The sequence below is a fragment of the Phoca vitulina genome, unplaced genomic scaffold, assembly GCF_004348235.1.
Source record: "Phoca vitulina isolate PV1807 unplaced genomic scaffold, GSC_HSeal_1.0 scaffold3, whole genome shotgun sequence".
NCBI classification, from domain to species: Eukaryota; Metazoa; Chordata; class Mammalia; order Carnivora; family Phocidae; genus Phoca; species Phoca vitulina.
Window position 1 is genome coordinate 59,198,367 of NW_022589706.1, and position 12,055 is coordinate 59,210,421.

Sequence of the window (12,055 nt, forward strand, 5' to 3'; positions counted from 1 at the left end):
AGATCCCCCAGCGAAAATGTGTTGCGGCCCGTTGAAGGAGTCAACTTTCAGGCTGTTAAAGTCCTCACGTCATTAGCATCAGCTGCGGCACTGGAGGGGCAAGCCAGCGCCTCTAAGTGGCTTAGCGCACAAACGAGGCTCCCGAGACCACCGCGGCAACCCCATCCGCTCTTCCACCACCGGCTGGATGTAAATTGCTCTCCGGAGCCCATCTTGGTAATAATTTTTACTTTGACTACCCCCCTCCGAGGTCTTAGAATACGGGCCGCCCGCAACATGGGACCCCCTCGGGGACTACGAAAAACGCGCCAGGCAGAGAGCGGAAAGGCAGGAACATCTTGAGTCTAGTAACCGGGGTTCTTCCCACCGATCTCCCCTCACCTTTCCCTGCCCAGGTACTCGAGTTCTGGGACCAGATGACCCCAGTAAATCCCCTGCCGTGGTCTGGCGGCGTCCTCGCTCCATCCTCCTCACCCCATCTCTGGGTCCCCGGGAAGACTGAGCCAAGTTCTCACCAAAGCGCATCCTTTCTGAATCTTGCTCGGAAGGGCTTGGTAGGGTGAGCGCTCCAAGAGAGAGCGGGCGCCGGTTTATCACCCTCAGGGAACTAGCTGCGCAAATCAGCGGGGGCTCAATGGCCAGAGAATCCCTAGGGGCTAATCCGCAACCCCCCACCCCTTTACTGAACTCAGACTCGGGAAGTGCGCGCGGGCTCCGTGCGCGCGCTGGGTGGCCAGCTCTCTGCCAGAGGTTCCCCAAGTGCCGAGAGAAACGGAGAAAGGCCCGCTCCAGTTCTTTTGGTACTTCCCTTTCCGACCCCGAAACTGATTTTTCCCTCCTCACAGTCCCAGAGGGCCGAAGCTAATTTAGGAGGAGGCGGGCCGGGCCGCACTCAGAGAGGTTTTGCCACTTGGGGAAGGTGCTCAGGACCTGCGGGGCGCGGGCAGGCCAGAGAGACCGCTGCGAGGCAGGCGGCGCTGAAGGGAGCGCCCAGCCCAGCAAAGAGTTAAAGGGAGGGGACGTGGGCTGTCACGCGTCATTGGGCAGATTATGTGCAGCAAACAAAAAGTGTGTGTCTGCGTGCCAGTCAGTCACTGCATCGGGTCCATCTGTACAACGCTCTCCGCGCGCTCTCGCTGTCTTGCTCTCGCTCTCTCGCTCTCCCCTCTTACTCTCCTCATCTCTCTCACCCTATCTCTCCATCTCTCTCTCTCTCTCTCTCTCTCTCTCTCCCCCCTCTTTAGGCACAGCCTACCAGACAGCAACACCAACACCTCTTGACATGGAAATGCACTGATACAATAGGCAAAAGAAACCACTCGATTGCATCTCCCGGTTCCAGGTGGCCTTATTTGGGCGATTCGTTCCTGACCTTATTCCTGGTAAGTCTCTGTGCTTAGATGTGGGAGGGGGATGGGGAGGAAGGCAGGTTTGGTAAGGAGAGTGGAAAATTTTGTCGTCCGTCTCGTCATCCACCAGAAGACAGGGAAACATAATTGTTGAGGGGATCTCTACTGGCAATAAGATTATACAAAGGGAGGAGCGGGTGGGGATCACTTTGCGGGAGAAGCAAGCGACTGGGGAGCGCGCGGCCGCCAGACAATGCCTGCCTACGGAGAGGGCGAGCGGCCGGCGGCAGCTACGCGCTCTCGGCGAGCCCCGCGGGCTCTGGGGAGGATCCCCCGGGCGACGGGAGCTGGGGCCTAGAGCAGGCTGCAGAGCTCGGAAGGGCTGGGTGGCGGAGGCGACCGCACGCCGGCGGGCGAGCCCAAGCTCTCGCCCAGCGGTTATTGTGGCCAGCTCGTGGCGGCCGCCGCGGCGACGCGAACCCCTATTAGCGCGGCGTAGCAAGGATCTTTTCACCGTATTGTTAGGTAGAACTGCATTTTAATGATTGCGTCCCTGCTGTTGCCCGAAGTGACGGGGCGACCTCCCGGCACAATGAAACGCCTGTGTGAAAGAGACTTTTAAAGGGAAAAGAGAAATTGAGGCATAAAACGCTGAATTGAGGAAACTGAAAAGGAGAGAATAGGATTCCGTTGAAAAGGAGATGAGAGATTCTGAAGGTTTTGTTTTTTTTTTTTAACGTATTTAAATTTGCATTTAGAGATCAGAAAGGCTACCGTGTGTGGGGTAAAAATACCCAGAGACAGATGCTGTAATATAGTAAAGTAAGTTTCTACTTTATGGATATTTCCTCTTATTTCTGTCTGGCAGAAACAGCCCAATACTTGACATTTGGAGGATGTAGCAGAGTGAATGGAAAAAAAGGCTGACCAAAGTTTCATGCTCTGTTAGCTAGAAAGGAAAAAAAAAGAAGCAGCAGCAGCTCTACCTTGTAATCACATTTGCAAGATTAATTGGTTAATAGGCATTAAGATAAAAATGGACATTACTAATATTATTCCATAATGAACAGCTTCTCAGGAAAAGAATTAGGTCTACTCTTTCCTGCTACTTAAATTATACAAAGCGTACATAAATTACTGCCTATGGCGACGTTATTAAGGAAAACCCAACTTGGGGGAATCTTTTAATCAGTCAGAGTTAACAATGCAGCTAGTTCAAAGCCAGTTTAAAATTTAAATACCTGTTTTGTTTTTTTTAAAAAGATGACAAGTTTTGTAGGGATGTCCAGTGGCATAGGAAGGAAAATGTCTTTTTATGATAGCTTAATAGAGCCCTCCATCAGGGTATTAAACTTTCTAAATTGCTGTGGATTAAACAGTCAGAGAGCCCACAGAGGTCTACCCAAACAGGGTCATATCTGGGGGAGTGAGAATCCACCAGTCACTACACCTGCAGTATTTCAATCAGGGGACACTTCAGGCCTGCCCTGTACCTGCTCACTTCATGAGGCACATGCAACTCAATCCACCCCCTTGTATAACAAGGTAACTGGGATTCACCCTCATCCATAAATAAGCATGTCGAGAAAAAAATAATTACCTCCGCTTGCTGCTTTTAATTAAAGCCTCGGAGGGACAGTGTTGGATTATGGTAATGAACAGACCTACGTCCCCTCTTGTAGGCTGCAGAGAAAGGTTAGCTGACACAGAATCAGTGGCCCTGACACTCGACTTGAAATCCATTCGCCATGCTTGGCTGTCTCTGCCTGCTCACTAAGGCTGCTCCCCTCTTTGGAAGAAAGAAAAAATCAACTCCTGGGCACCCAGTTCAATACATAAGAAGAGAGGAGAGGAGCTTTCTCCCAAGGATTGGAAGTTTCTTTCAGTCGGGAAAAGTCTATAGGCTAGTAAAAAAAAAATCCTATTGTTCTCCCCACCTTTATCCCCCAAATCCTGGCCCATCCTCCCCCAAGGTAATGCAAAAAACTGATCTGTCTTTCCTAGCCCTGTTTTCCTTCTCAAAAGCAGTCCACTCTGAGATCCCAAGATTCCAAATATTTTAAAAAGGCGCGGGGTAGGGGGGGAGTACTCCTCAGTTGGCATTTTCAAAATATGCCAGATTTAATCTGCCACTGGTTTTATTTTTGAAATCAATGCTGTGCAAAAAGTCAAATTCAAGAAAAAATTCAAGAAAATATGTCTATAGTTGAAATGTTCTGCCTGGATTCATAGAGGGAAAAGGAGTAAATAAGGAGTAATATAAGTTGTTTCCTTATCCTGTGTATCTGTCACCAGTGATGGAGGATTCAGGCATCCAGCGAGGCATCTGGGATGGAGATGCCAAGGCTGTCCAGCAATGTCTGACAGATATTTTTACCAGTGTTTACACCACCTGCGACATTCCTGAGAATGCTATATTCGGTCCCTGCATCCTGAGCCATACTTCCCTGTATGACAGCATAGCTTTCATAGCTCTCAAGTCCACGGACAAGAGAACAGTCCCCTATATCTTCCGGGTAAGTCTTGGCCAGTGCTGCATCGGGTATGAGGGTAATCCCATGTTGAAAATTGACCAAGGATCATTCTAATGACAAGCTGGGATAGTTTCTGAATGTAGAAAGTAAAATAATGTGAGACATCCTATTTTACACACCAAAAAAAAAAAAGAAAAGAAAAGGAATATTAAACTCAGATTATTGTCAATTGATTTCTGGAATAAATGACAAAATTTTATTTGGAATGCCAGGTATATCTAAATCACTGCCTCAGTTCTGGGCTTTCCTGGTGATGAACACAACTTCCTTAACTCTTTGGGAGATTTCAACTAGGGTGGAACCTATTTGCATACTAAGTACTTTCTGTAAGGACTTTTATTGTAAGTATTGGGTGCATTTGTGTTCCAACCTAGGAGGCCTTCTTTTCCTCTAAATGTTACTCTTTCTAGGAAGCTAGCTAGTCCCAGAATTTGTATTTAATGAAAATGTTAATGGCTTGACAAGAAAACATCATTAAATTCATATGTTTGAGTTTCAAGATATAAGTCCTCCCACTTTCTATTCTTTCTTTACAAAGAAAATCTATTAATTGTTTCAGGCAAAATTAGGAAAATGAATGAATGCCACGGAATAGTTTCTAAGATCTAAGCTTGCTTTTTAACTTCCGAAGCAAACAAAATTCCTCACAGTTTTGTAATGTGGGATAATTGAGAAGTGAATTCTCAAGAGGGTAATACTGATTTGAATTGTAAGGAGAAATTCCCCCATTTGATATTCAACCAGTATATGAAAACCACAGCTTAATCTATATGATTGACACAGTGTTTCAAGGGGCAGTTATCTTGCCTGCTGGTTACAAACACAAAGATGGGTGCCAACTTGGGTCACGGTTAATCTTGATCTCAGATAATTCTTCGGAAAAGAATAACAAAAAGGAAACGGTCCTGGTTCCTCTGGCTTCATTCTCTCACGAGGGTCTCCCTCCCCCCATCCCCCACCTTCTTGTATTCTTTCCTTTTTTCTAAACTGTAGGTAGACACCTCAGCGGCAAATGGTTCTTCAGAAGGTCTCATGTGGCTGCGACTTGTCCAGTCAGCCAGAGATAAAGAAGAGCAGAACCTTGAAGCCTATATAAAAAACGGACAGCTGTTTTACCGCTCTCTCCGCAGGATTGCCAAAGACGAGGAGTTACTAGTTTGGTATGGGAAAGAACTGACTGAGTTACTCTTGCTCTGCCCCTCTAGATCCCACAGCAAAATGAATGGTAGGTTGGCTCGCGACCCGCGACGGGGCCCTTCGCTAGCGGGGGAGACGCAGGGGGAGGCGGGGGCTCACTCTGGCGCACTGGCGCCTTTCCTCCCTTAGGGCGTCTGCTGGGAAACTTCAGAGGTATAGTCTGCAATGCAGCTGGGACCGATAGATGAGAATAAACCGGGGGACATTGGCTTGGTTACTGCACTCCCCCCTGATTTGGAGGGGAAGTTAGATCAGGTCGGACAGGATACTCTTTTCTCAGGCGCTCAGGTCGTGAGAGATGAAGGTGGATTTGTGAAGAGGGTGATGGCAAACTGGTCTGGAGACTATGCTTAGTAATCATGTGGTGTGCGTGTGTGCGCGCGCGCACGTGTGTGTGTGTGTGTGGTGTTTTTTCACTAAGCAGGGTCGTCCCCTTACACATGCCTGGAATGCAGCCAACGTTTCCAGTTTGAGTTCCCCTATGTGGCGCATCTGCGCTTCCGCTGCCCCAAGAGACTTCACAGCGCTGATGCCAGCCCCCAAGAAGAGCAAGGCGGCGGCGTGGGCACCAAGGATCACGGGGGCGGGGGCGGGGGCAAGGACCAGCAGCAGCAGCATCAGCAAGAGGCGCCCTTGGGCCCTGGCCCCAAGTTCGGCAAAGCCGGCCCCATCCACCACTACCCCGCCCCCTCCCCCGAGGGCAGTAACCAGCCTGCGGCTGGCGGCGGCAGCGGCAGCGCCAAGCCCTCCACGGACTTTCACAACCTGGCCCGGGAGCTCGAAAACTCGGGGGGAGGCAACAGCTGCTCCCCGGCCCGGAGTCTCGGTAGCGGCGGCGGCCACCAGGAGGCGGAGCTGAGTCCCGACGGCAACGCCATGGGCGGCGGCAAGGGGAAGAGGAAATTCCCGGAGGAGGCGGCGGAGGGGGGCGGCGGCGTGGGGCTGGCGGGGGGTCGGGGTCGCTTCGCCGAGCGGCCCCTGCCCGCCTCCAAGGAGGACTTGGTGTGCACGCCGCAGCAGTACCGCGCCTCGGGCAGCTACTTCAGCCTGGAAGAGAACGGCCGCCTTTTCGCGCCGCCCAGCCCCGAGACGGGCGAGGCGAAGCGCAGCGCCTTCGTGGAGGTGAAGAAGGCGGCCCGAGCGGCAGGTCTGCAGGAGGACGCGGCCGCCGACGGCGGGGGCGCGGCCGCCGAGGACCAGGACGCGGGCGGCGGCGGGGGCGGCGGCGGCTCCTCCACGCCCGTGGCCGCTTCGCCGGCAGGCGCCGACAAGCTGCTGGCCCCGCGGCCTGGGGGCCCTCTGCCTAGCCGGCTGGAGGGCAGCAGCCCGGCGCGGGGCAGCGCCTTCACCTCGGTGCCGCAGCTGGGCGGCGCGGGCAGCAACGGCGCGGGCGGCGGCGCGGGCGCGGGGGCCTCCGGCGGCGCGGGCGGCGGCCAGGGTGCCGCCTCGGACGAGCGCAAGAGCGCCTTCTCGCAGCCGGCGCGCTCCTTCTCACAGCTGTCCCCGCTGGTGCTGGGCCAGAAGCTGAGCGCGCTCGAGCCGTGCCACCCCGGCGACGGGGTGGGCCCCACCAGACTCTACCCCGCCGCCACCGACCCTCTGGCCGTGAAGCTGCAGGGGGCCGCGGACCTGAACGGAGGTTGCGGGGCCCTGCCGAGCGGCGGCGGTGGCGGCGGCCTGCCCAAACAGAACCCCTTCCTCTACGCCACCGCCTTCTGGCCCAAGAGCTCCGCGGCGGCGGCGGCGGCGGCGGCGGCGGCCGCGGGGCCCCTGCAGTTGCAGCTGCCCTCTGCGCTCACGCTGCTGCCGCCCTCCTTCACCTCGCTGTGTCTGCCCGCGCAGAACTGGTGCGCCAAGTGCAACGCCTCCTTCCGCATGACCTCCGACCTGGTGTACCACATGCGGTCGCATCACAAAAAGGAGTACGCGATGGAGCCCTTGGTGAAGCGGCGGCGGGAGGAGAAACTCAAGTGCCCCATTTGCAATGAGTCCTTCAGGGAGCGCCACCACCTCTCCAGGCACATGACCTCGCATAATTGACACGGAAAGGACCCTAGCTTTCCACGCGCGCACACTCACAGTCAAGCCACCTGCAGGAAAAACACGCGAGGACATCCACCACTTCCTTGTGACCTGAAACGTTGCACCCAGAGACAGACAGAAACACACACTCAAACATACACGTGCCACCTCCAACCTTTTCATTTACATGTTTACCTGTGACCTACATTACACACACACACACACACACACACACACACACACAAGACAGGATGGTGGATTTTTGATTGGGTGGGTTGTTCAAGGGGTTTTCTTTTGAATGCACGCATTTTCACTTTCCAAAAACAAAGGTACATTTTTAAAAATGTCATATATTGCAACATATTGATGCATTTGTCATACGTTTCTACTTAAATTATTAAGCACTTACGGTTTAGATGTAATAATTATATGTAAGGGCAAAATTTATTTTAGATATAAAGTAAAGGAGGAGGGTGAGATGCTTTCTGCATTTCTTGATGACAGTTTGTGTTCTTACAAAAATAAATAAAATGAAGAAAAAGGGGTCACCATTCAATTTAAGTTTCCAGGGGGAAGTGCATGTATCATGAAATGATTATGGACTTCAATGAAGAATGTCATCATTATGTAAATATGTATTTCCTTTTAATACAAAGTGTAATTTTGTGCCAGTGAAATGGAGTCTGAATAGTTATGTGTTTCTTTTAACCCTGGAAAGATTTATTAAACTTTATAGATTATCCAGGTATTGTTGGATGCTTTGACAATAAATGACTATTTTCTTCAAAGCAATTATTTGGAAAGTGTTTTTAAGTTGTTTTTTGTTTTGTTCTGGTTTTTTTGTGTGTGTGTGGCTAAGGTCTACACTTTGAGTAGATACCATCTATTTTCATCGAGTCTCTGAAAAGAAGAGAAGAGATAGCAGAAGAGAGCGATAATAAACCCTGTCCCACTTACATTTACTTACTCTAAGCCAACATTGAACCTAAAAGGGAGAAGATAAAGTTTGATTATTGTTTGTAAAGCCTTTAGCTGGAAAGTTTTGGGCTTCTTCATCAAAGGATAAATCATTTAGACAAAGATGTCTGCCATGAAGCTAACCTGTCAGTGGGATGTCAGCATTCTTTTCAGCAGCAGGATAATTAGCATCTTCACAAGTAGCCAGAGACAATTTTCAGGCCTTGATCAGAGAAGCCAGATGAAACACCCACATTAATTCTATGAGTGATGCCCACATGAAGGAGTATCTTGTGCTCTAGAACCCTTCAGCATTCTGTCATTATCCATTAAGAGACCCAATGGGGAGTTTCTTTAGAAACCAAGGTGAAATGACCATGATAGTCTATGTATTGCTGAGCCCAGCCTTCTTTCTAAAGGCTTGAGCAGCTGCAAAGCTTCTGGAAAAAACCCAGTCCTAGAGCATTACGATACAGGAGAACCTGATAATTTTCCTCCCCTTCCTGATCTTCCTCTTATGAAAAGTCTCTCTGAACTTTTCCTATACTGACAACAATTCTTAGTTAAGTTGTTCAGCAACCATTAGGTGCAAAACCATAAAAATGATGACCTTTTAGGTCTTAGGGTAGCCTGCACTTAATCTATTCTCTTCAGAGTCATTCTAGAAATGCTCTACTAACAGACACTACCCTGGCTGATCTATCACAGGAGGTGTTCTTTCCCACTTTGTCCTCCACATCTGGTCAGTCCTCCACTATGTCAGAAGGAGGACACCTGTGAGAAAGTCTGAAATGAGAAACTTGCACAGTCTCATTGAAGACATTCAATGGCTTCCCCTCTAAAAGGATTTGAAAGCCTTGTTAGCTTAAGGTGACTACAGAACAAGTTATGATTAGGGCAGGCAGCAAGTAAAGACCAGGGGTAGGGTAAAGAGATATATCCATTGTGTGACCCCTGTTGGATGAAAAAGCAGGTTGACTCCCTTATCTAAGGACTTTTCTGTGCCACATTTCTCTGAGGCCTGCTCTCAGTTTTCCTAGGCAACAGTTGAATGATCTGAAATGATCTAATGCCCAGCAAAGTAGAATGAGAACAGTACAAAATTTCAGTTTTAACTGCTCTTCATGACTAATATGACTGCATCCTCACTGGCAACATTTGATTTAGCTGCATTCTGGTTTTCTCATCTATACAATAAGGGAGATGGGTTCTGCTATCTTTAAACTACTTCCAGCACTGGGGAATTGTTTTTTGCAATGGGTTAATCAGGCCCCAATAAAATCTAAAGGGAGATGTGTAGAGAAAAGACCAAGATTGGTCATGAAGCAAATCTGATGGCAAGAAGTAAGAAAGATATTTGGTGGCAAATGAAAGATGGGCCTCAAGAGATCCTTAAATCACAATGCTTGAGAGGCTAACTAAATTGTCCATACCTGGAATACTAGTGGATCTCTGGAGCAAAAGTATCTTTAAAACCAGCCAACCAGCCAACAACACAGGTTGCTTCGGCCTAACTTTCCAAAACAAACAAACAAAACCCCATTGTCCAGAATCTCTTCCTCACTAGGTGGCTTCCTTACCTGTTGGGGATTCAGAGATGAACGTAGGTCTAGAAAAAAAGTAAGCAGATGCTCCTTTTTGTCAAGTCTGGAATCATATAGTTTGAAGGGTACGTGGAGATTTCCCTTGTGCTTTCTTTTGTATGGACATTAACTTAATCACACAATCAGGAAGAAAGCCGAATCTTGGCTGAGCTACTGCCCAGGCGATCCAGGTGGGTGCGTTTATGGCAGACACTTTAGGGCTGGGCCCTTGTGCTGATCAATCTGCCCAGAAGACATTTTTGGCGGGAATTAGTAGGGAAAGGGTGCCCAGGGCTAGTTTTGTCTTCAGCCAAAGCAAACTGAGAAATGTTTTATTTTAATGCTGCATTTTCAAGCTTTCGGATGTATCTTAACTCTCCCCATGTCTGAGCTTTCTCAGATGAGACTTTCTAAGATTCCATAACCCCACCCATCTACCCAGCTAACTGAGGTCGCTGGCTGAGGCCGTGGGCATAGATGTCTGCACACAGCTGCGGAGGTAACAAGGTCACAGGGTTATGCAGGCTTGCGGCCGCGTTGGTCAGGTGAAGTCTAAGACAGGTGGCCTGAGCTCACAGCCTTGAAGCCGCGGGTCCTAAAGACTGGGGAAATGGAAAACCAACCGGTTGCTTCTCTAGCATTTGCTGTGTCCCAGTCGGAGCAGAATACCTGGGATTTACCGGGTGTCTAGCGCCTTCGATCTCCAAGCGTGCTCTCAGAGCAGATTCCGAATCCCTCTCCTCATTTGGCTTTGGTCAGTGGGGGTAGGCTAAGGGCGGGGTGTGGGGGTGGGTGGGGAAGGACGGCTGCATTTCCCAGGATCTGTTTGCAGGGTATAGCTTACGCTCACAGGCTGCGCAACTGGAGGGCCCCAGAAGACACGTCTCTGCACCTGTTCGCGGGCGCTGGCGAGAGGAGGCCGAAACCTGACCCTCCCGGGAAAAGTTCCCAAGGTCCCGGGCCCGCTCCTCGGCTTTGCGGCCCTCGGGCCCAAAAGTCCCGCGGTTTGCAGTGGCAGCCCCTCGCAGCCAGTTGCAAGCACCGATCTGCTGCGGCCCTTCCGCGCCGCAGTGGGCGGGGTGGGGGTGGGGAGACAGGTGTTCCAGGCCGGGCTCGGCATTCCCTTCCTCCCACCATCGATCTCCGAACCGCGGTGCTCCGCCTGCTTCCCGTCCTCTCTTAAGTTTCCCCTCCCGGCAGCTTCTCCCTGAGGGAGCGTGACTGCGAACGGGGAAACCTTGGACACCGGGGACCAGTCATACCAGAACCGGCCGGGAAGTGCGTCCCGCCCGTCCCGATTCCGAGGGCCGGAGCCCCACGGCGGTCTAGCGCGGGGGGGAGAGGGGGATCAGGGGCTTCCCGTCTCTCTGTCTCCACCCACGATCCGCGCGGACTCTCCTCCGCCAGCCGGGAAGGTGCGGAGAGCCCGCGACGGGTCCCGGGAGCCGACCACTGCGGACTGACAGAGCTTGGGCAGCGCGGCGAGCAAGGGTCCCGCTGGGGGTCGGAGGACGGGGGGTGAGGTGGTTCCATTTAGAGTTTCTTTCTTGTCCTCTCCTTGCCCAATCCCATGTTCTGGAATCATTGTTGGCTCATTCCGTTCCCCATTCCCTCAATCCCTCCTCACCAGCACGTCTCTTAAGCACTTCTGAAGATTTGAGATCATTCCTGAGTTTTACGAAGAAAACTGCCCTGGATTCTCAGCCATCCAGGCAACCCACCCTTACGGTGGCCACAGCAGCCCAATAGGAAACCGCATTGTCAATTTATTGGGCATACCCCATACCTGACCCAGGGATTTAGAGATGGGCAAGTGCCAGTTCCCTCCAGACAGACAGACGGACGGACACACACACACACACACACACACACACACAAAGCCACCTCTAAAACAGTTCCTCCTAGGAAAGTAAGCAGGTGGCCTGGCTTTTGAACTGATGTTGCTTTTGACCTTGCTCGGAAATGTCATTGTCTTCTCCTGAAGGTGCAAAAGTACCTCCACCCAGGGCGCCTGGGTGGCTCAGTCGTTAAGTGTCTGCCTTCGGCTCTGGTCATGATCCCAGGGTCCTGGGATCGAGCCCACATCAGGGTCCCTCCTCTGCGGGGAGTCTGCTTCTCCCTCTCCCACTCCCCCTACTTGTATTTCTTCTCTCACTGTGTCTCTTTCTGTCAAATACATAAAATCTTAAAAAAAAAAAAAAAGTACCTCCACGGAGGTGTAAAAATTTTAGCCTGCCCAGAAGCTGAACTGGGAATGGAGTGAGACGCTGGGCTACCTCCTTTTTTCTCTTCCACATGCATTTTGGTTGACAGGCAGGCAGGCCATGAGGCCTAGAAGGTTGAGGCAGAAAGCTATGTCTTAGGCTAGTGGGCCTGAAGGCCTCCTGGCTTTGTAATCTGGCTGGGCAGGGAG

The 12,055-nt window shown here is 51.1% G+C and overlaps 1 protein-coding gene across 1 annotated transcript; it reads left to right on the plus strand.

Moving 5' to 3' along the window:
• Positions 1-128: 128 nt before the first annotated feature.
• On the plus strand, positions 129-7,885 carry PRDM8 (PR/SET domain 8). Its single transcript, XM_032400618.1, has 5 exons — positions 129-216; positions 1,245-1,382; positions 3,645-3,865; positions 4,877-5,108; positions 5,505-7,885. The coding sequence occupies exons 3-5, from the start codon at positions 3,647-3,649 to the stop codon at positions 7,118-7,120; spliced, it is 2,067 nt and encodes a 688-aa protein (XP_032256509.1). The 5' UTR covers positions 129-216; positions 1,245-1,382; positions 3,645-3,646; the 3' UTR covers positions 7,121-7,885.
• Positions 7,886-12,055: the final 4,170 nt, after the last annotated feature.